Here is a 24,866-nt window from a genome sequence, read left to right on the forward strand (position 1 = left end):
GCGGACAATATTTTAACCTCAGGTTTAACTAGTTTCTAGGAGTCAATTTGAACATGCAAGTCGTACCTCCGCAATACTGCACGCTTTATGTCATGCTTATTTTGTTTGAAAGGCAATCCAGTTGGCCGAATTTGTCAAATTTGGATATTTGTTAGGCGAATTATTGGATAGATTTATTATTTAGATGTTTTAGATGTAAATTAACTATAGTGCCTAATAATACATACAAAGTGTGTCAGAGGCGCGCTGTGGCAGGCAAAAAGCATTCTCTACGCGATATGCATTAAAGTATTTATATCTACTGTAACACATACGTGAGCAGTGACTAAATATTTTATGGAAATTTGATTATGTATACGACGGTTCTCGTAAAACAGCACCAAAACCCTTATGTGTCCCGTTATGGCAGCGAAAAGTAGAGTTTCGTGGCTACACTTTAGATGGACTTATGCATTGAGACTAATGATAGTGTCCAACTTTTGCGTCCAACAAATTGTAATCCCAAAAACGTCTTATTGCTCAATTGTTCTTATTAACTTAACAAGGTTTGCAATGGATCGCTGCATGCATTTGCATTTATATTCAAGTGATGAATGAGTATATTATTATTCGCATATTCTATTAGCAAGACCAAAGACGCGGTGGACGTAGGTATATGAAATTGAATATTTATGGACTGTTAAGATCTTTTAATAACATAATATTGTATAATTTTAAATTTATGATATAGAGATAAATCAAATAGATAAATATCTTTTTTTAATACATAACCGCTATCTAAGTTCTGTCGCGGTTATTTTGTCGTTAAAAGTTATACGTTTATTTTTTCGATGCTATACAGAGTGTTCACGTTTTCTTGTTTGACTGTTTGTACGGACTATTGAAAACGGTTCAACTTAATATGATTTTTATAATATTTGCTTGTGTTATTTGATTATCAATAGTTACCATGTTTAACTCTGGCTTACTGGCTGACGGAAAGAGCTACGATTTAGTTAATAATTTATGTATTTTAAAATTGTCATGACTAACGATAGTTTCCCTGACTACTTTTACGAAATATTAAATTTAGGCTTATTAAAAATTAACAAAATATTTTATTGTAATTTCAGCTTAATTCTTAGGAACTATAAGTGTTCGACAATAAGCAGTAGGTTTTACTTTGTTCTCCATCAACTCTTATTTATCATTCATTTGGAACACCCTGTAGTGTATACTAGTATAATACCTTATGCAGAATGTCCCTTATTTTTCACATGTCATTTATTAAATTAAATCATTCAATCTTATATAAATAAGATGGAATGATTTAATTTCCTTACAACGTAGGTGTTAGGTTTTTACGTTATCACTTAGGGTCACATAAAACTGCATAATCGTTATCACGCTAACGGGAGCCGCTAACTACGTTTATCACATGGCTTAATCGTGATTTTTGCCGATATTAAATTAGCTACATAGCAACATTGTACCTACAGTAAACATGATACTCTTTACTGTAGAAAAATGTTGTTTTTTAGATATTTTTTTTGCCATACTATGTATAGTCGAATTTAGTATTAAACGGAGAATTTAATTCGAGACGTTATAATGATATAAACATGATGTGGATAAAATAAGTATTTATAATGGGCTTAACTAAACATGTAAAAAATTTAGATTTAAACAATAACACTGGTGTCTTAATTTTAATTCTGAAGGAAAGATATATATTGATTGCTAACTATAGGGTTTTGTACTTATGTATATGAAAATTATACAAAAGATGAATTATAGTACTAAATATAAAAGAATAAGATTTTGTGTTTTAAATACCAGTCACGAGTAAAAGGGCCCCATTTTTAGTTTGCAAGTATGTATGTATTTTTCTTATACATTTTGTCAAAAATGCAGGCTATGTTGCATTTAGTTAAAAATTGGTAACAATAAAAAACTTTATTATTGTTTTGATATTATTCAAAGATGGTAGAACATGGTCTTAACCGGAGGCATTAAAACTAATCTAACTTCTGCCTTATTGTTAGGTTTGTGCGATGGAAGAATTTAATAGTCTAGATATATTTTTAATGTCCACGGGTGGCAGTTGCCACTTATGATTAGGTGAACTCTATGCTTGTTTGTTACACCCAGTGATTAAAAAAAACAAGAATTATGTAACAAAAATTTGAAACACAAGTTATTGGTACATAATTATATACCTAGTTATTGCAACTGTAATTTCTAGCGTCCCCAGTGCCAAGAACTAGTACTGAAATAGTACAGAGGCATTTTATTTTTAATGGAGAATGTGTTTTTGGCATTTTGGCAATTCAACAAACTCAAATCTGGATATTTTTGAAGCTAGTTATGACTAGGAGTGTAGCATAAATTCTATATTCAAATAGCCCATAAAAAGCCAATGATAAATAAGAGCCCAATAAGAGTTAATATCAATTTGTTTTTCTTTTTCTAGTTGTTAATGATTAAGACTTGTTAATATAAAATATGGTTACTGTGAAGTAAAATTAATTTGAGTCATTTTCTTTACAATTATTTAAATTACCTCTTATAGCACCTATCATGTTTTCCTTTGAATGCTAATGATAATTAATATTAATGAAATAAAATATTTACATTAAAATATTTAAGTAATTTATATTGTACTATTTTATATTACCTGTATAATGTTACTATTAGATAATAGACAAGTTAATTATTTAAACAACATAGATATAAATTAATGGGTGAGAGGTCAAACGTGAATGTGCTGGTGTGCCTTGAACTACATTACTTCCATGAATTTAATATTTAGACGTCAACTTAATAACATTACATTTAATTTAACAATTGTTTAACATATTAATAGCCTATTAATATAAATAAGGAACACCTAGAAGCGTTCTCGTGTAGTTCAAATTACATAATAAACAAATAAAACAAAAGAATCGGACGAACTAAAATACGCAATTACAATAAGCGCTGAGTTAAAATAAATAATTACTTAAAATATCATTTTTTCCCATTAATCAGGAGGGATAGTCAATTTAAAATTTTTTTACATCCAAACACAAACGACTTACTTGAAAATGTCGTAGTTTCTACCATAAGGTTTAAATTCCTATCAACTCACTCGCGGTTCAAGCCGACAACCAGCTTATTTCAGTCGCAAACCGCAACTTCAATTCTAATTTCAATCTGGCAGGAAAAGAATGACGTCGAACCAATGTCAATAACTGTCATCTGAATTTTGACATTTCGGATTTATTTACTGATCTACGTTCCGGTTCTTCAAATGTAAAGAAAATTGAAGTAATCTTTAATGGTCAAACGTACAAGAATAAAACTTTATAAACAATTATATTTGGGAAAGAACTACAATTGAATACATTGTGATCATTATAATGACCAATATTATTTTTATGCGATTATAAATATAAATATTAACAAACAGATTTTATTCTAGGCTGTAAAACCGAAAAAAAGTAATTGACATATGAAGTATGAACTGATATGTCATGAATTGTCATATGACTTTGATTAGTAGGCATGCTCATCGTAAAAATCGAGCACTGGTTGTAATCGAATACAATGTAATCGATTCTCTTTTAACAGAGTATGAACAGATTGCTAGCGGTTGTTGCAACTTGCAACGCATTTATTAAACTGGCATTTATTGAAAAGGTAAGAAACGTCGTAACCGGCATCAAAAATATCAAAAACATGTTAATATGAAGTTTCGTTACACAAAAACTGGGGTGTAAAAACTCGTATTCATGAAATAAAATGATGAATGAACTGAACTTCCGAATCGGTTTAATAAAAAAATCGATTATTTCGTTTTAAAAAATCTAAATATTTAACAAACGAACACATGCCTAGATCAGCTAGATTAAATAATAATTAGATTTGTTGTGAATTTGTATGAGAGTGAATAATTCATTACGCGTGCAGTGTAACTGTAAATAGAAGATTGAATACAAAACAAAAGCGAAACGGACCAAATTCTTCTTCAAATAAAACACTGTTATTACTTTTATATATGTGAACATGAATCCTGAAAAGAGTTATAACTTCGACTATTGTTGTAGAACTTGTCTCAACACCTCTGCTAATCATACGTACAGTATATTTGCCGAAATAGGTCATAGATTGAGTGTCGCTGATGTTATAAACAAAACTACTTCTTTAGATGTAAGTAACAAGTAACGGTGTATGTTCATATATTCATAAAATAACCTTTACAGACTTTGAGAATATGAAAATCTTCATTGTTATTGTTTAAGACAAATAACCAATATATATTCATTTGTTTTGTTGGTCAGTTGGCATGTGGAAGGTATCCAATGCATACTGTGATGAGCGTGATACTGAGTTTTATTGAGTTATCTTATGTGAACTGGGTACTGACGCCCACATTGGGTACTGAAGGTTCACACCCACATTGCTACTTTTGCAGACTGAGACATAATGCCTTACACCATTCCAATCATCATCATCAGCACCTTTTTTTACAGTAACATTCATTCACAATAAGGCTCTACCCTTTTCTGTTACAGATCAAGAAAGAAGATAAATTACCAAAAAAAATATGTAGCAAGTGCTTCGTGTGCATAAAAGCATTTCATGAGTTCTGCGAATTTGCTAATGCTGTAGATATAACATTAAAACAGCAGGTTAAATGTGAAAGTAATATAAATAATAAGCTCTCTATAGATATGTTAGATAATAACAATAAAGGTATAGTAGAAATGTTGGATAAAAATAATAAATTCTCTACAGAAATGTTGAAAAATGATAATAAATCTATAGAAAATTTGGAGAATAATTCATTGAACGATATTAAATTGGAAAATGATGCTGATGATAATGATAATCATTTATCAGATCTAGATATTAAAGTGGAGATCGGTCATCAAAATGATCATGATTCTGAATCATTGAATGCAAATAATAATATTGAGAATATTGAAGTTTTAATAGATTCTAACGAGATACTAACATATAAGCTCAAATGTGAGTTGTGCAATAAGAAATTTAGGAAACTTTCAAACCTAAACCATCATAAGAAGAAACACGAAACACAAATGAAATCTTATACCTGTGATCTTTGCCTTAAGACATACACAGACCATGATAAGTTTGTTAAGCATTTGAACACACATCAGGGGAACATGGACATAGAAAAATCCAGTTTGGGGAAGATTCAAGAAGAACAAATAGAACAGAAATGTCAAGTTTGTTCTCTAACATTTCAATCTAAGAATGCCCTATCAGCACATATGAGAAAACATGCAAAGAAAGGCAGAGTGTTATCTTGTTCAATATGTGGCAAAGTATTTGCAAAGACAAGCCATTTAAAGAGACATGAGTTGTCTCATGAGGTCAATCATCAATACAAGTGTTCTTTATGCCCAAAGACATTTGCCTTAGAAAACTCTTGGAAGGAACATGTTAATAAGCATAATGGTATTAAACCACACCCATGCCCTATGTGTTCAAAGTCATTTTCGCATTTGACGACCCTGACTACTCATATAAGGATTCATATTAAAGAGAAACCATATTTATGTCCAACTTGTGGGAAGAGGTTTGATTCTAGTACAAACTTAAATCAACATATGAAGAGGCATCAAGGGTTGAAACTGTTTGCTTGTACATTATGTCCTAGAAAATTTGTTAGTAAAGGTATGAAAATGTATGAAATGTTTATTATGTTCCCTAATAAATAAACAATAAGAGTGATTGCTGCTTATACACATAAACTTTATACTTATGTCGGATATATCAATTTAATATTTAGTTATTAATGTTACTCCAAGATCCTTCCAGTGACTTTTAATTAATCTTTGATTTTTAATTCATTAACTGTCTCAGTTTTTTCTGCCACAAACATTGAATTATTTTTTAAAGTAAATCAAATAGATTAATGTGATGCATTGAGGATAAATTTGGAACATTTTGGATAAGTTTGCAACCTTATCACAACCTTGTTCAAAGCGAAGAATATTTAACATTGCCATTATTAGACAGAATCGGGTGTGGCAGTGCCTCTGAAGTCGAACCACAAAGTTACACCAAATTGACCATTAGTATGCTTAATAAGCTTCTCAATATACATTTTCAGGTGAGCTGAAATCCCACAACATAACACACACAGGCGAGCGGTCATTTGCATGTGAGCAGTGCGGGTCTACCTTTACCAAGAGGACATCCCTCGCGAAACACAATATGAGGCATCTGGGTGTCAAGCCCCACCAGTGTGACACATGCCCTATGAAGTGAGTTTGCCCTGGTTTCAATTTAACTGTAAATATAATATTATAAATTGGAATTACAAATGAAATAATTATTAAGAAATATAAGCGGATATAATTATTTTACATTTGATTTTTCGAACGGAGGATATAAAAACATTTAATCTTACAAACATGTCCTAGAAAAATGTAATTATCCTTATAATAAATGTTTTGAGATACAGATTTCTTTTATTAATTACTTTTTGTTTTTACTAATTGTACATTTGGTTCTTTGTGTAATTATCCCTGTTTTCTTCAGTTTGAAGGCCTTCAGTAACATCTTATAATATTTGCTTATGGTACATAAGCTTTCATACGCAAAATTTCACAAATTAAATTTTTAATTGGTCTAAATTGTAGAAGTGACAGACAGACTTTTCCGAGGCGTTCCAGCTTAGTCCTCAGGGGTAGCGGCGCATCTGTGGCCGACCTCAGGTAGGAATATCTAATCCTATCTGGGGTTGATTACAGATGTCCATGGGCGGCAGTAGCCATTTACCATCAGGTGGACTGCATGCTCGTCTGCTACTACTATATTATAAAAAAAAAAAAATAAGTGACATAGTACTTATAAGTAGTTGGATTGCTCCTTGTTATTGTAATTGCCTAGTTTATTATATAAAATTATATTTGTTTTCAGATTTACCTGTAAAGATCATCTGAAGCGCCACTACCGCATTCACACGGGCGAAAAACCGTACAAATGCGATATGTGCGAACGGGCGTTTACTCAGAGCAACGACCTCGTCAAACATCGAAGAGTGCATCTAGGAGAGAATTTGTATAAGTAAGATACATGTTCGCTGTTTGACTTATTCTGCATTACTGTCGTCAGTCTTGTAGTTAAGCATATCAGCATCAGAGTTCCTAGGATTTATAATTAACGACTCCTCTTACGCATAGTCGGGTGCTGATTTTTTCTTAAGTTGTTTGTATATATTGTTTTGGAGAGTTTCGGAAAATAATTCAGTGTAATTTTGTTATGGGAGTAAATTGAAGCCGCTAATGTAACACATATTTTTAACGTAGTACGAAATGTAGTATATTTGTAGTAATATTTGTAGTTTTTAATTTCGATGTGCTCAGTTAAAATTTGTGTGAATGTATAAATATTTTTGTAATCACGCCAACCAAAAAATGTATGCGTACATAAGTCCACTGATATTTGTTTTATAATATAGGGTAGCTATCGTGCTTACAGTTTAAGGTGGATTACATGCATGTTGAACAGTCACTAGCTGTCATGGTCATATGTAAGCAGGATCCAAATAGGATTGGACTTCTATTTAGGTCGGTTATAGACTTGTTACCACTCTGAAGACTAAGTTGGAACATGTCGTATAAGTCTCAGTTTGTATGTAAAACATATTTATGTTATTAAGGAGTATAAAAAAAGAAAATAAAGAATATTAACATTTAATAATAATCTTAAATATTCTTTTATTTCAGATGTTCACAATGCACGAAAAGCTTTCGACTGAAGACTGAGCTCCGGCAACATATTTCCGAACATTTCATTTCACAACAACTAGAAGCATTGAACACGGAGTATTGACAAATTATGCTTTCAATTCTCATATAATTACACTAGAATTCCTTGATTTGTATTATGCAACATGAACCATGAACATAATTATGCAAACGAGTACACAGACATCCAGACGGAGGATTTGAAACTTGTCATATATCGTCGTAGATATCTGGCTGGCCGGAATCGAACCTGGAAACCGCCAAGCATCGTGAGTCGGACCAATGTCGTCACTACTAATCCAGGCTATAGTCATACTAAAACAATTTCAGATCATATAAATGGGTAAATTAATAGTACTTTTGTGTCAATTTATAGCATTGCCTAATACGGTAACAATAAAGTGAGAAATTCATATTGTACGGCGCTTTGATTGAATGGAGACAAAACCTATCCAATTTCTCCCGCTAGAGGCGCCACCTGTGTAATACGAAAACTACAGACCTGTATTCTGTGATGAAAACAGTCTAATGTACACGTCAATTAATAGTGTTATTGAAATAGTGACGAAACTTTGCAATATTGTTTCTCTAGAAAATAACTTCCAAAGTCCTATACGATAGGATAGTGAGTAAAGACTTTCTAATTCAATATGTAATATTGATAATATTTTTTTAAATGTTGATACCCATATAAGATTTTTGATTAAATTTGTTGTATAAAGAATTCTGCATTGTTACAAAACCTTTATAATTTTATATAAAACTATTAGTATAGTTAGATATTATTTCAACGTTACTTATTTTTATTGTTAAACAGACAATACTGTTGTAAGTCTATAAATTGTACCCGGTTAATAAAGAATAAAATTATTTATGAAAATATGTTTTTTATTGATATTCTAGTGCTAAATATACATGATACTCGCCTCTGTAAGACTAATATTATTATTATATTTAACAATGATAATAGTACGTTACCTAAAGATGACGCCACCTTATTTAGAAGAAATCTAACATGAATTTTGATTGAATTACTTTTGCAAAAGTATGCAATTTTAAACATGGTTCCATATTAAAGATATTCCTAAAAGGTCGATGAGTATAGGGAAATATTTGCAAATTAATACTGAAGGGGTACTAAACATGAGCTAAAGATGCAATCATGTTTTTATTATTTTTTAATCTGGTAAAGCGAAACTACTAATGGTATGATTTTTCTAAATAATATGCTTTCGCATATTTACTTCGCACCTATAGAACTAACCACGCACACTGTGATCCTTTAAGTTGTTTTGTCATCCGCTTTTTGACGCAAACATCTAAACAACATTGTAAGGAAGGAATAAAATAGAATAAGAGGATAGAGTAGGAGAATAGAGTAAATACAACAGACAGGAGAATAAATTATTGACTTTGAACCAGTATTTTCGTCAAGCATTACCTTGTTATTTTTAATCAGTCGAAATCGGTAAATATATTTCCCATATTTACTTCGCACCTATACAACTAACCACGCACACTGTGATCCTTTAAGTTTTTTTTGTAATCGGCTTTTTGACGCATACATGTAACATACATTGTAAGGAAGAAATAAAATAGAATAAGAGAGTAGAGTAGGAGCATGTAGTAAATACAACAGACATTTTCGTCAAGCATTATCTTGCTATTTTTAATCAGTCGAAATGTTAGCATAATGAAAGCTTTTATTCAGTGTTGGATAATTAGTATACGTTGACTGTCCGACATTTTGCTATCAGTGTCCATCAAATATGTATCTCCTTTCTAACAGATTGCGTAATGGAATTCTTCTTTAGCGATTATTGTAATTATTAAGTATTGCAATGTTTACGATGTTGTGTAAGGTTGACGGATGTGGTAAGAGATTTATAGAAATAGCTCTGTAGAAATACTTTTCTGATCCATCATAGTTCTAAACTGGAACGTCTTATGTGAACACATTGCTTTTAAAAACAAAGTACAATATAGCGTTGTTTGGTGGTAGTACCTAACGCACCGTAAGGAAACCTTTAAGAGGATTTCAAATCCATATGAAACAACGTACAGACCGGTGCACATCGTTCTCGATTTCGATCGTGGAGTACTCTACCACCCTGGCAGGATATAGAGTGATGGATTCCGAAAAATTACACGTTTGAGTTTGGAATTTGGATATTGGCCTTGCCAAATCACATACCACGGAGCTTTCGCTGCTTTTAATACTTTTTATTATAATAATACTAGCTGACCCGGCAAACGTTGTGTTGCCATATAAATAAAAAAATGTTAAGGGTGAGCAACCCTTATTATTTCGAAAGCCATAGCCGATTCTCAGACCTACTGAATATGCGTATAAAATTTGGTGTAAATCGGTAAAGCCATTTCGGAGGAGTACGATAACTAACGTTGTGACACGAGAATTTATATAGACCTAAGATGTAAATATTATTTTTAAGGCATGAACTATGTATTGTACGTTGTGTACATGCAGTGAGGTGTCAGCCTCAAATATCACTAGGTACACCCTTTTCGTGCGGAGTTATTGATAGAGTAGATTAAGTAGAGTAGAGTAGACTGTTATTTTTGGTAAACTTTGAAAAAGTCCTTGAAGTTCATATTAAGTAAACAACTCGCGTAGCCACTAGACTTGTAGAATATATTTAAGTAGAGACACTTAATTATAATTAAAGATAACCTTTTAAAAACTTCAATTATAAATACGCTTGTTCTTGATGTAACCAATTATTTAAATGTAGATTCATACTCGTAGCAATAACTAAATAAATGTTTATTTTGCGTATTAATTTAAAAAACATTAACGCCAATTAAAATATCCACTTATATCACGCGAGTATCAATATTTCTTACGTTTGTTTTATTAATATTTTTTTAACTTTCTATTTCAAAGTATAAAACAGTTAATATTTGAATTTCTTGGTAGTACTTTCTACATAAAATAATATTGAAATATTTTCTAAATTTATAATAATTTAGGCATCTAAATAAACACCTTAAAATTAAACTTACATAAATAAGCATATAAGTATTTCAGGTGAATCAATGACCTGAAGAAGACAGCTGGAAACCTTTGGATTTCGAAGGCAGAGAAACCGTTGAATATAGATTGCAGCCTTTGTTCAGGAGTGGGTATCAAAATGCTGATTGATGGTTGGAGATATTGTAAAGGTCCATTCAGTATAATAGACCAAGCTGGAACGCCTCGGAAAAGTCTTGTCTCCCTTACCACACCCTTCAAACCGGAACACAGCAGCGCCTAACACTGCTCTTATTGGGTAGAAATATGTGTGGCGGTAGTGCTACCGGAGTGAAACCAGAAAGGATTCTACCACCTTTTAAAGACTGTAAATTACACTAGAGTTACATTAATACCTATATCTAATCAATAAAATAGGTAATTATCTCCTGTATGTGCACTGTGCAGTGGCAGAAAAGAAGATAGATTAATTATTATACGAAAATCTTTCTTTGTCGACTATCCTGCAATTGAGTGTTGTCATCTTGCTTAGAGCAACCATTCTTCTGACTCTACCTATCCATTTTTTTGTTTACGAGGGGGAAACCTATAAAAGGTACCTTCTCGACGACGTGGGAGCGACGCCGGGTTATGTGAGGTGTTATGTGATGTGTGAGGTCATGCGGTTACCACACTAAAACCCCCCCGATGGCTCCTCAGCGCTTGGTGGAGAACTCCGGGATCTCCGATGGAACATAACCGGAGTCCTCCGAGCGCGATGCCTCAATCGGGCTCTTCCCTGGGGGAGCAGTTTATGCTCCTCCTACACACCTGGTGTTTACAACGGTATGCGGCCACATACACCGTCGTCCTTCCCGGGGTTACTTGCTGGACGGTTCGAGCTCCAACTCTTGCCGCCCGCAATCCCAGAAGCCCCCTTTTAGTCGCCTCTTACGACAGGCAGGGGATACCGCAGCCCTATTCTAGTCCCGAGACTACAGGGACAGACTCTACCTATCCTAGAGCAGGCGCTGATTATTTTAACTAATCTACTAAAGGTATCGTGTGTTTGCAATCGGTTTTGTATTAGTATTGGAATTACTTCTTAATACCAGGTAAACTACAAGCCGTTGTACATTTAAGACTTACCTACATATCTGATTCTTCTATCTTTTTTAAATTTAGTTAAACATGTTTGTTTGTTGGGTATTAAAAATACATATGTTATCATGCTTATTTCATGGTTTAGCAAACAAGTTTTCAATTTTTATTCTTATAAAATATGAGATAATATAAAAGTAGATCAACACTTAATGACAAAGTTCAATTAGTGACTTAAATTGTAACAACTCAGATCTTGTCAAATCTCCTCAAATTTTCGGTGCGTTTTTGAGCTTGGAATCCAAAGTTTGCTGAGGTAACATAAGTCTTATTGCTTTAAGTTACGAAGCATGCGAGTTCTAAGGTGGTAGAGGTACCTTCACCACTACGGTGGTAGGGCGCAATTTGTATCGGAAACGTGCGAACGACGCACGCGCAATCGAATACTTTCGTTTAAATTTTCGTGTATGGATCGAGGTGTGATATATGTGAGTTTTTATTGTTAATTCGTAGAAAAGCAATAATAAGGAAGGATGGATAAATAAAATAGAAATATCAAAAAATAAAAGTGATGAGAATAGATAAATAATAATACATTTAGTTAAAAAGTGACCAAAAATTAACAATTTATTTTTAAAATATTTTATGTGTAAGGTAAGTACAATTATATACGCACAGTTTTAAAAAGTTTGGAAAATCCAAAAGTGCACGCCTCATAATCTCTTTTTTTTTTACAATGAAATTGAAGTTCTCATGTAATATGTATCAACAATTCACCGGAAATAACTCTTTTTCACTATTCTTCTCTCGTTCTTGTAAACATGTTTATATAAATAAATAAAAACATATAATAAACCAATAAACCATAAACCAATATAAATGAAATGAAAAATATCTTCACAACGTACTATTAAAAATATTAAAATGTAGAAATAGAAAAACACCTCAATAGTCAATGTAACTTTACAGTGTCTTGTAAAAAAGTACCATTTATAGATATCAGATGGAGTTATATTCACGAGATTACAACTTAAGATTTTACATTTGACTTTTTCTTTTTAATTTTTTATTATTTATTTCTATTCAATGAACAAATAAAAAAAATGATTTTAAAGAAGTTTAGCAATTTTTTTTTATTGTTGTTGTATTAGTTTTTTTATAAATAATAATTTAATGACAGTGAATTAAACGCTCAAATTGACTAAGAAATTATTTCGTGTTACTTTAGATAATTAAAAAAAAAATATTCCGATACGATCATTTTTTCGACCAATTTTGATGCCACATAAACCCGTCCATACACGGACGTCCAGAAAAGATTATGTTTAATATTATTATTTACTATGTTAAACAAAAAAAATGTTATTAAAATATATTTTATGTGCCTGATAAATTATTTGACTTGATATTAGTGCACTCAAATTAACCTATAAGTGCAATATAAATAACAAAAAATCAATTTCAGTTTCGAGAAAACTGCTTTTTTTGAAATGTCGAGAGTAGAGCACAACCTCAACGCTTCGCTTATGAGGCGTGCAAAATACAATACAAACAGTACAATACAATAAAATACAAACCGCAATAGTAAAATTTCAAGTAAATTTCGAAATCAAAGTGAATCAGATAAAATAAATCAATCTCATGGTATGCTACAAATACGTAATTTATATAATAGGTTTAATTTCACACAAATTTAAAAACAAGGTTCTTAATTAATTCGTTAGCAGAATTATTTAAAAAAAAAAAAATGTGCATTATTAAAGAATTGTAAAGCGTTATGTTTTCATTCGCCATTAAAGCAAGTTCCAAATAATCTGTTCATGAAGTCCATAAGTTTTAAAAATCAAATGTACCTGGGATTCGAACCTCGGACACTCACACAGAAAGACGTTGCAATGCATTTATGGTGGAGCTCAAATAACACACCAATACTATTTGGGATTGATTAAAATGTAAAATTATATCTTCGGAGGCACCACCATCACACCTATTTCTTACTATCAACAGCAGTGTTACAGCAGCGCTGCTGTGAAGCTGTATGCTGTGAAGGGTGTGGTAAGGGATACATACTTTTCCGAGGCGTTCCAACTTAGTTCCCGGGTGTTGTCACGCATGTGTAGCCGGTCAGGAAGACTCTTATTTTATCTAAGGTTGATTACAAATGTCAATGGATAGCACCATTACTTACTTACTATTACCAGCTGGATTGAATGCTATTTTGCTACTTCATATTAAAAAAAATGTATGTGGCCTTTAAAGGGTTTAGATGAATCCAATTATTGCACATTCAGTTTGTGCATATTTAGTTTTAGTAATGTTTTAGATATTAACCTAGATATTAACTATCAGCAGACATAATAGACAGTTACTTAACAGACTTTAACCGCAAGAACTTTTTATTTGCCACAGTAACGCTATTGCCCAATTCCAATTGCACCAATCTTTAGAGAAAATGTTGCAAGATAAGCCCAGAACATTACCCAAGTCAGAATCAGAAAGTAACGCAATTGTGATTAAAGAAAACTATTTATTTCCTAACAATATTGTCTCGGTATTGAAAACTAATTATACGCTTTAACATAGTTTGGTTTTCTTTTGTTTCTTATTTGAGAACAAAGTAAAAAATGAGTCGCAAGCAATAAGTTATCATTCGTTTTGGTTCTGACTTTCTAAATTTGATTAAAAACTAAGAAACCTTAAATAAAACTTTTTGAAGCGGTGCAATACTTAGTAGTAGTCACAAAATATAAAAAAAGTTCTTAAGCAAGGGTTTCAATGTATAGATACGGTCCAATAAGCTAAGCTTACATAATAAGCACATGGGCTTAATGTGTGAGACGGGCGAAGCTTCACAATAAGAGGCATACAGTGGCTTATAAAAGACGTAATCTTTAATCTAAAGCAGCTGTTAACTGCAAATTCGTTCGCGAATTTTCAGAGATAAGAGAATTGATACGATACACAGAACTGAGATTTCTGTTTTTAGAAAGAAAGTGATAATCTTGATTTCAGTATTGACCACCATACGATTGGTATATGGTCAAATTCGGGCTGGGACCAGCTCTACAACTTATCCAGGAAAGGGGTCGGTAGTATCGGAACTTCGAATTCACCTATTGGTTTCTGCGTGTGTCTTCTCTTTACGAAAGAAATCCGTAGTTTCTTTCAAAATTTTGCATACTTCCTACTTCGATGCAATAACCACTTTCAGGCATTATTTGTGAAAAACATACGAAAGTCACTCAAGTGCACCGGAAATGTTCCGAAACTTCGTACAAAATTTCGGAATTTCTCCGTAAATTGTGAAGATTTTACTTTGACGGATATACGGAATAGACTGCTGGTGTAAGGTTTAATCTGGGTCCCAGCAGGTGTTGTAAACAACGTTCATAAACTATTTGTGATCACAAAGCAATATGGACGTTCAATGTATGTAAACAGGCATTTTGCGTCGGTTCCTATTGCTTTGAACGCATGCAAATCGACTTTATGGGGTACTATTGTTATATGTTACTTGAGTTTACAGTTACATGTGTTACAGGCACATCGCATTGATCCATTTATATTGCTGGTTGTTAATACTTTACGTCACTTATTAAATACTTTTCTATTTTATATTTTAGAATGTTGAGTCTTACTTTGAGTTATGAAATGTCAGCTGATATTTGCAATGTTTTTTATAATGGAGATATGACAAAATAGTGGATAAAGATGTATTGTTGTAAATATTGATGATTATGGAAGAATATATTGTTTTTCTGGAATTCCTTCTGAGCGTTTTTATACATGTGTTAATTTTTGTGAGCGATCTCACGTGAAAAGGTTTGGTTAGGAAGTGCTTAAAAGATTAGGTACCTTTAGTGGCGTAAAGTCACATTGAACTAGAATAGTGGGCTCTATTTTGTTCTTCATCGGTGGTACAATCTTTTGGTACTATTTTATTCCTGTTTAATGTTCTGATGCGTTCTGGTTAAAGGTGTTATACCTACCATTTTTTGTTACCACAGACTGAAATGTATCTTGACTTCAGTTCAGAATTTTAAGTTCAGAAGTTTAAAGTACCAAATGCGCTTATGATGTTATAATCTTTATTATGCGGATAAAATTTTCAAGTAACCCTCAGTTTTAATTTAACGTAGGCCTTATCAGGTATAGTCTAGGAATCCGCACAGAAAAAGTGTTAGAAGATCTGTGTTACACATACGTTATGTTACAGTTATATCGTTGTATATGCCCTTATATCGAACTTAAATAACAAATTACGCAAACGCTCGATCCAGTACCCTAGGAAAGAGCAGGAAGTCGACGCTCGGACTGGTTTGAATGATACCTAGCTGTAATAGGGTTGACACTTGTATGTCTGGCGTTTTCACGCTGTTTATCAGAATAATCAGTTTTTTATTGTTATTAAGTGAAATAAAAAATAGACAGTTTTAGAGATATAGTTGTATTACGTTACGTATTAGAAAGTAATGCATATTTTTTTATTTATGTATAACAAAAAGCATACAAAATATTTTTGAAATTAAATTGATTTATTTTTAAACGCAAATGTACTTATAGGCATTATAATAAAACTACTTCTACATAATCCCTCACTAATATGTAAGAGGGTTGGTTAAGTCTGCTGCGATAATGTAATAAGAGGTAGATAATATGTAACTGTTACTTGAAAACCTAATGGAAAATTACAAAGGCTATATTTTAAAAATGCGGTAGCCCTAAATATAGAACCGGTTTGGTAAGGACGAATAAGTACGAGGGACACACTTATTTATTTTTAATACCTATCTGTTATGCTATTTAAGGCATACTTTGTTAAAAATAGTACAATTAAAGGTCATTTTTCGGACAAGACAAGTTTCGCTCAGAATATAAATAGGTACATACAAAATTACAGTGACAAGGTTATGTTTACTTTAACATTTTTTATTTATTAAGATATTTTAGAAATTTAGGGATTTCTAATAAAATGAAGTAAACTTAAAAATTAAATCAACGGGTACCGTTTCCTTTAGTGACCTAAATTTCAGTTTTAGTCACTGAATTTAATTATATTATAATTTAGAAATTTTGAAAATCTTTATCTTTATCTACCTTCGTTGTAAACATTAAACGTGTTAAACGTGTGTAAATATAATCCCACACGGTATGGCGGACTATGTTTTTCACTCTTCTCACTTTAAGAACACTTGTTCATATTGAAAACACTGAACCAGCATTAGAACTTAATATTAAACTGATAATTAATTGGTAATAAACTACAAGAAAGGATGGGATACGACTAGAAGGTATATTTACAATACAAAATACACATCAAAGTGCCCACAAAACCCTAGATGCTAGTATAAAATTTAATTAATAATGAAGGATTAATTAAATCTTATGCCGCCGGTTACTTAGATAGCTTTCAAAGGACATTGTTAATAGGATAGCTCTCTTTGGTGATTATTACAGGACACTTCATTTTCAATATTAAAGCCTTATTAATAAGTTGATGTTACATTAAATTGGTTGAATATCTGCGCCGATAAAAATTAAATCTTAAGAATTACATATACGTATTTTCATTTATGTTATTTGTGAAGTGAGCCCCAGTAAAAGCTTAGTAGTTGGGATTCGGCCTCTCAATTGGGGGTCCATGGTCTGATCCTAGGCAACCATGTCTTATTTTTCAAATTTATGTGACATTCATTAGTATTGGCTTAAATAGTGATACATTGTATAAAATTTACACGCCTAAGCGCTTTAAATAAGTTCTCTAAAATCTACTAATTCGTACTTGGTCAACGTGGTGGACTATGGTCCGACTAAAAGACCCATGCCTAGCAGCGGAACAATAAATATTTCACGATGAAGAAATAGTATACTTGTAATTTTCATAGATTTTTTAACAATGTCAAGGTATGGTTATAATTACATTACTAATTATACAGATTTTTGGTGACTCTAACTTTTAAACACATAACATGTTAGGAATTTAGGATAAAATTCTCTTTGATAAATATTTATTAGGGTCCAAAAAAATTATTATTAGGCACATACTGAATTGAAACTGTGTGAGCACGGCCATATTTTTGGTGTGGAGACGCTGGGGAAATGAAGAGGCCCATTCTTATTTACGGAAAAATACGTAATTTCTTTTCGTAATTTATGTACTGCTTGCAATAAATATTTTATTTTCTGCAAACTGTGACAAAACACAAAATACTGTTAAGACATAACGTACCTATATGTGGCTGACCTGTCGAAACTTGGATATATTTTTTTCTATTCTGAGGATCTCTCTTGTATAGGCTTCGGACCAGTAGCATCGGCTGCCCTGCCCTAATTCCGGCCTTGTGTGTGTAAAATTCGACTAAGTGTAAGATTGAAACAGAATTTCATGAATATTCCATAAGCGTACTTACTTTTTTCATTCCATTATTCTACAGCTACAGTCGGCAACTTGTTACCAACACGTGTAATACAGTAGGAAATAATAGCCATATTCGGAAGTTGTCTTGGAAAATTGTTCGGCGAAAAACGGTCGAAAATGAACAGAAATGGTATTCTGATAGTTTTGAACTGACCTTAACAGGAAAGATAGTAACTACGAAAATATAGCTCAAGTCATACTAGCTGGTTAACCTAAAAAAAAAACAAAAAACCACCTAGATTTTTTTTTTCGGTCAAAATAAAACTTCCATAGAGATGAAAGCAGGTGACGCTCGTTAAATTCCAAAATTACTTGTAACAGTCACGCCTTACAATAAAATTACTCATTTAGAAAATACGCTTTATAAATATGTATGAAAATATTAACAGTTCTCAAGAATTGAAGTTTTTTGTGTTATAAAGCTTGATTTTAAAGACGTTGATGAAGTTGACAACTAAATAAAACCTTTTAGGGCATCCGCGCCTCGTCAACGTCGTAAATAAGATTGAATCATACGTTACGAGAATCTCATTTAAAGTTTAAACAAAAACTAGTGAAAATGGAATACGTTTACGATTCAATTTTAATGTTTATTTTATTTATGACTTGTGAATTTTCGAAGAGAAACGTTGATTAAAGTATTTTATTGTTGTTCGGATGGTTTAAGTATGGTATGCTACGAGAATGTCTCACAAATACCTTGAGGTCTACACAGGGCCTTCTTGCCGTACAAAATACTTTATTGCAGCTATTGTGCTTAAGTCATTTGGATTGGACTGGATTCCTGAGAAATCCAATTCAATGAAGTAATTGGATTCCAGTATTGGATCCAATTTGTCGTTTCATTCGTGTCATAGGAGTCGTTTTCATAGTAGGTGCTCTTAATTCATAAAGTTTTTAAAAATGAATAAGTTCAGCTGACTTTATTACTATTTGTATCTGCCATATTTTTAATATTGAAGTAGTAAAAAGCCCTGGTCAGTTGACAATGTCAATAGACATCTGTAAACATGAACAGGATCTCTATCTGAAGTCGACCAGAGATGCGTAGCCATTTCTGAGGACTAAGAATAGTAAGAATACCGCCTCACATATACATAAATCAACCTGCATCTACATCCTTATATCAAAACGCAAGAGCTGCATCACGCTAGAAATAGGCTGATGTAAAAATAGGTAAATAGTATTGTATTCAGAATATCGTTAAAACGATTTTACATTTGGTAGTGTGCAATATTTTGTGGCCATATAAGCGATGTAACTAAAGAGATGAATATAGATAACATAAAGCGATATTGCACAAAATGCCGGTGTGCCTATTGCATACATAACAGTAATCCGCGAATGTTGCTAACGAGGTGTAAACGATGCTGCTGTAACTAGGGTTGTCAACTGTAAATAGAAATAATATTTTACGATATAAAAAATGTATTTTAAAAGCTTTTTTTATGTGTAACCGTGGCTTGTATTGTCTATTGTGTCTTTTATTCCTTATACATACTTTGCCTCCTCCTGTTCGTAGCTGCGTTCTCAAGGAATCCAGTCAAAAATAGGACGTGACAGAAAGAGACCTAAATTAATTTATATGTAGAAAATTTGACATGTTTCAGAGAAATATGATATAGTACGGCAAGCATCTTATTACTTGCTTTAACGTTAAAAGTATACATCGTGAGTAAACCTAAGTACAATTTAGGATTATTTTATTATAGTTTAGTTACAATGTATATGTTAGTCTTCACGCTTATGACTTTTTTTAAATAAAAGTTCTCAAAAGTAAGTGCAATTTTTATTCCGCAATCGGCCAGAGTTTTAAAGATGAAGGTCTAAACCCCTTTAAGATGAGACCCGTTTCCAGTGGGAAATAAAAGGGTTGGTGATAATTATATACGTTGCAGTTGACACCCCTAGCCCTGACACACTGACACAGCTTCGATTACGTATTCCGAAGAGCACGTGTGATAAATATGAGTGTACTATTTCTGAACAAGCTTTATGATGCGACAGTGGCTTCAAGTTTCCTTCAATCTGACATTCGATTTATGTATTCGAGTTTCAAATTCAATAACATCCTAGATTACGAGTACTTATTCATTTTAAATAAACATTATTTATATATTTATAGACAGTAACTTTAAAAATATTTAACAAATAATTCACCATTTAATTTAATTCTCTGTATTTTAATCCACTGTAAGACAGAATCGCATACAAATATAAGACAGATCGCATAAAAAGACGAAGAAAAACATAATAAAAACGTACTAAAAAAAGCTTAAACATAGGTATGTAATTACGTATTTTCGAGCAAAATGAAAGTAATTATGAAACCACACACAAACTCTGCAATTATTTTGTTAGTAAATTATTTATCAATTAGCACATCGCAATTTTAGCGAAAAACACAACATAATCTTAACACTTAAGAGGAGTTTCTCATGACGTAAGGACTGCGATTTTTGACTTTATCGTTTTAGCGATCTCACACACGTGACTTATGCAATATGTTGAGAATTATGTATACGGCTTATCATGATTCCTAGTTAGAAATTGCATGGTCCCGGACCATATCACCGGACGGTTATCATAGATATTACTAGCTGACCCGGCAAACGTTGTGTTGCCATATAAATAAAGAAATGTTAAGGGTGAACAACCCTTATCAGATAGGGGTATGAAAAATAGATACTAGCCGATTCTCAGACCATGCATATAAAATTTGGTGCAAAATCCGTAAAGCCGTTCGGAGGAGTACGGTAACTAACATTGTGACACGAGAATTGTATATATAACATTAACTACAGACCTATATTTGTTTAGATATGCGTCTCTCTTATTAACTCTAATATTAAAACATCTACCGTAAATGTTAAATTTGTTGACAAAGCGGGAAACCTTCAAAAGGTATCAAATGCCGTGTGGCTACACCAGACTAAGTGGGATTCCAACCCACTGAAACTCCCCTGGTAACCGTCCTCAGCGCTACGTAGAGAACTCCGGGATCTCTATCGAAACGCAATGGGACTGCTCGGAGCGCGGTTTCCCATCCTGTGAACCCAATGTCTATGTGGTAAATTGAAATGCATGTAATTATGTGCAAAACACAAGCCGTATATTTTTTCCATGAAAGATATTAAATAGCTTGTAGATAATAATGTTATAGGAAAAATTCTCGTTTCATACTTTTAGAGAGCGCTAATCTCACGTAGTCAGATTTAAGTTTTTTGACTTTTTAAAATTTTAAAGTAATTTTAAGCTAAATCTAAGTTTAGATGAAAGTAAGAAAATACGAGTTGTAATAAATACTGTTTTGTGGCCAATAAAAACTTATGAAATGTCGAGGTGTTCACTAAAAATCGACAAAAATAATTATAGCCAATTACTGATGTAATTAGCTCAGTGACATAATATGCAAATGAAGCTTGAAGCTATGCGTGTTGTATGTATATAATCGTGTTTTCTTTCGCATACTATTAGGCAGATGTGGATTTAATTTTGAAAAAGTGTGTCACACACGCATAGTTTAAATATGAACGTTGGAAAGTTTATTATGATACGTTTTATTCATGAATCTGAACTGGTTAGGATCTGTTTGGAAGCTCAGATACAAATCATGGGCGTAGTAAAAAATAGACACTTAATAAAAAAGTAGCATACCAAAAAGTGTAATAAGGCAGGTCTATTTAGGTTGCGTTCCTTTGGAGATCCCAAAGTCCTCCACGCAGCGCCGAGGACGGCCACCGGGGGGGTTTTAGTGCGGTAGAATCACACATATCTCTGTGTCGCTTCCACGGCACTGGGTACCTTTTGAAGGTTTCCACCTCGATAACAAAAAATGGTAGGTCTATTTAACAGATCTTAAATTTAAATAAAGTTCACTAGCCCACTACAACCAGCATCTGTGCTAAACATCTGTCTAATAGGTCGTATAAGAAATCAAGTCCACGATAACCAGCATGCCGGAGCGAATACCACAGTACTAGTCAATATGTAGAGAGTTCCGGGTTCAATCCTCGGCTAGTGCACCTGGCTGTGGTGTTATATTACTGTTCTAGATCTGTGTCTTATATCTTATATTATGGGATATATTAGTTTACAGTACGGTATAGTTTTAGATTTATCTTTATCTCTACCCTTAACCTTATGCACTTTTTGGAGCGAAACAGCTTGTGCGAAAAATTGGCTTGTGTTATCTAAGTTATCTATCTAGATAACTATAGTTTTTCATACTAGTAGATCTTCACACTACTAGTAGATACTAGGAGTCGATCTACTGGGAGTTTAGTTAGTCCATATTCTTCTATTATTTAGTAGGATATTGACAAGCTAAAAAAAGTACGTACAAATCGAAAAATACGTTTCATAAGTTTGAAATTTTGGTTGAACGCCTAAACAAAATGAGGCTTCGTTGTTAAATGAATTTAAGGTCGGCTTGTTACGTATCCACTGTTAGCACCTAATTAATCTTTGTTTAAAACGCAGGAAATTCGCAATTATCAAACGATTTGATGAATTATTGCTACTGTATTGTAATGAATCGGTATGAATGTAGGCCGTAGATTATACGTAAAGATGATAGTGCGTAGTCAATGAGGGATTTCACCATAAGTAAGGAGTACTAATGAAATCATTAAATTTGTTAGGTGATAGAACCACTATTGTTTGATAAACTGCTACTCCACTCTGATTATAGAAATGAATCGCGTGGCCATAGCAAATTGTATGACTACACCTGCTCGCAACAAATTCAGAGCGGACTAGCGGTTTGACGCGGACTATACCAAGCCACACCTATGTCTAGCGTGAAGCAATTCTTGCTTTTCCCCTGAAGTGTGGCTGCTGGCTTCATATGACTGGATTATCTTTAACGTCAGGAGTGTGTACGCATCTGTAATCAGGTAGAACCCCTGCTCTATATCGGGGTGGTTACAGATGTCCATGGGCAGTAACAACTACTATCAGGTCATAGATAAGTAAAGATTACTCACTCCTAACAAGAAAATGTACCCAGGTTTGAGAATTGAAATAGTTGCGTATAAAAGTTTTGCCACGTCTCCGTGCTAAAATGTCCCTAAAATATTTGAAATAATTAGATATTTATTTATTATGTAAATTACGCAGTATTAGTTATTTATTCATAAATTTTCTCTAAAAATGTTTTTATTTGTCAAGAATTCAAAAAAAGAACTTACTAATAAGCCATTTGTGGCTTCATTCAATTATAAGGCGGCGAAGTATCTTTACTAATCTATGTATCAGGTAGACCGCATTCTTGTTGCTACTATTATATTTTAAAAAAGACAGCATATGAATCTATATGTGCCCTGTACCATTCGAGGTTTACTTGATAATTCACCGAAAGTTCAGCATAATGACCGTGATAATTATGACAGGAAATGGTCAAAGGGTAGAAGACATTTCCTTGAAAAAAAAATCGAAAATGTCAAACGATGAAGTAATTATAACTTGATATGATATAAACGGTATTCGATGTACATATTCGATTAATTACGTAAGGATAAAGGTGAGAGTGATTTCATTGAGGCCATCTTGATAATCCAAAAGGGTATTCCTTGACCTTGTTTAAAAATTTAAAAATCAGAAGCTTTTTTAAAAACTTCTGAGATTTTAAAGATTTGTTATAATTATTTTTTTGTTTCGGTGAATAATTCGCAAATATATTTTCACGGAAATTATTTTTAAATATTTACACGGAAAACTTAAAAATCTTCCGTGTTTCCGTATGAAATATTTAGGTTGAAAGTAATTGTAATGAAAGCCTTCAAAATTAATATTTTATCCTGTAAATAAAAATTAACATTAACAAAATAGTTTTAAATACATTATGCGATGTTTTTCATTATTGCAATATAAAATAAATATTTAGTATTTCTGTAATAATATTCATTATCATAATATCGGATATCTGATTAAAAAAATAAAAAAAATATGACAGCAAGAGTTCGCGCCAAAACCACCAAATAACATTGTCGAAATCATCTCGAAGCAAAAGTAACTTTACAAACAGCCACAGTCACTTTCACTAACTCGCTATTTTTTTTTTTGCAGAACAGCAAGCCAAGGAAGTCAGGCATTCGGTGCATTGGATCGGACCACAGTGTTTGTGAAAAAGTTTAAGTGAATATTGTTATACATTTTGTGCTTTTTTGTGCTGTGGATTATTTGCTGTGTTTTTGTGCGGCCGCTCGATTTAGAAAATGGTAAGGTTTTTTTTTTTTTTTATTTATATACCAAATAGAATAGTTTGTCAAAAAAGTGTTTCACAAAAACAATCGATTTAAAATTACTTAAAATATATTTCTGTATTAGCTATATTTTAATTTACTTTTTACTTTAAAGAAATTTGTATCAATATTTTTAACAAATAATTATAACTGCTACATATTTTTATCTGTAGCATTAGGACGTCATAGCCACTGGTAGCATTGTCCTTGGAATCTAAATTCAAAATAAATAGTGGCGCAGTACCGTCATACATTAATCGGCTTCCTAACTAACTTAATTGCTCATTAGTTCCCAAAAAGGCTATCCTATCAATAGGTGCTTACATTTTATAGTAGGAAAAGAATGTTCCACATGGTGTATTGTTTGATCATAAACAACGCAATGC

At 32.5% G+C, this 24,866-nt stretch overlaps 3 protein-coding genes across 6 annotated transcripts in view; 2 read left to right on the forward strand and 1 right to left on the reverse strand.

Moving 5' to 3' along the window:
• PCB (Pyruvate carboxylase) overlaps positions 1-3,200 on the reverse strand; it is a 39,125-nt gene extending 35,925 nt beyond the window's left edge. Inside the window, exon 1 of the mRNA XM_073083596.1 lies at positions 3,060-3,200. The gene's annotated coding sequence lies outside the window, so the exon portion shown is untranslated. The remainder of the gene's footprint in view (positions 1-3,059) is intronic.
• Positions 3,201-3,864: 664 nt separating this feature from the next.
• LOC140750241 (uncharacterized) lies at positions 3,865-8,617 on the forward strand. Its single transcript, XM_073083710.1, has 5 exons — positions 3,865-4,170; positions 4,536-5,664; positions 6,104-6,257; positions 6,916-7,062; positions 7,725-8,617. The coding sequence occupies exons 1-5, from the start codon at positions 4,027-4,029 to the stop codon at positions 7,828-7,830; spliced, it is 1,680 nt and encodes a 559-aa protein (XP_072939811.1). The 5' UTR covers positions 3,865-4,026; the 3' UTR covers positions 7,831-8,617.
• A 3,577-nt stretch (positions 8,618-12,194) lies between these two features.
• Positions 12,195-24,866, forward strand: part of Ugt50B3 (UDP-glycosyltransferase family 50 member B3) — a 60,184-nt gene continuing 47,512 nt past the window's right edge. The window contains exons 1-2 of one of the 4 annotated variants that reach the window (XM_073083924.1): positions 12,195-12,305; positions 24,305-24,456. In XM_073083924.1, coding sequence (XP_072940025.1) covers positions 24,454-24,456 — 3 coding nt within the window. In that variant the 5' untranslated portion in view covers positions 12,195-12,305; positions 24,305-24,453. The other 3 variants (XM_073084082.1, XM_073084004.1, XM_073084168.1) reach the window with 3 other exon arrangements.

This window comes from Epargyreus clarus, unplaced genomic scaffold, assembly GCF_041222505.1.
Source record: "Epargyreus clarus isolate Ecla_fem2 unplaced genomic scaffold, WU_Ecla_fem_2.2 ptg000001l, whole genome shotgun sequence".
In the NCBI taxonomy this organism is placed as follows: Eukaryota; Metazoa; Arthropoda; class Insecta; order Lepidoptera; family Hesperiidae; genus Epargyreus; species Epargyreus clarus.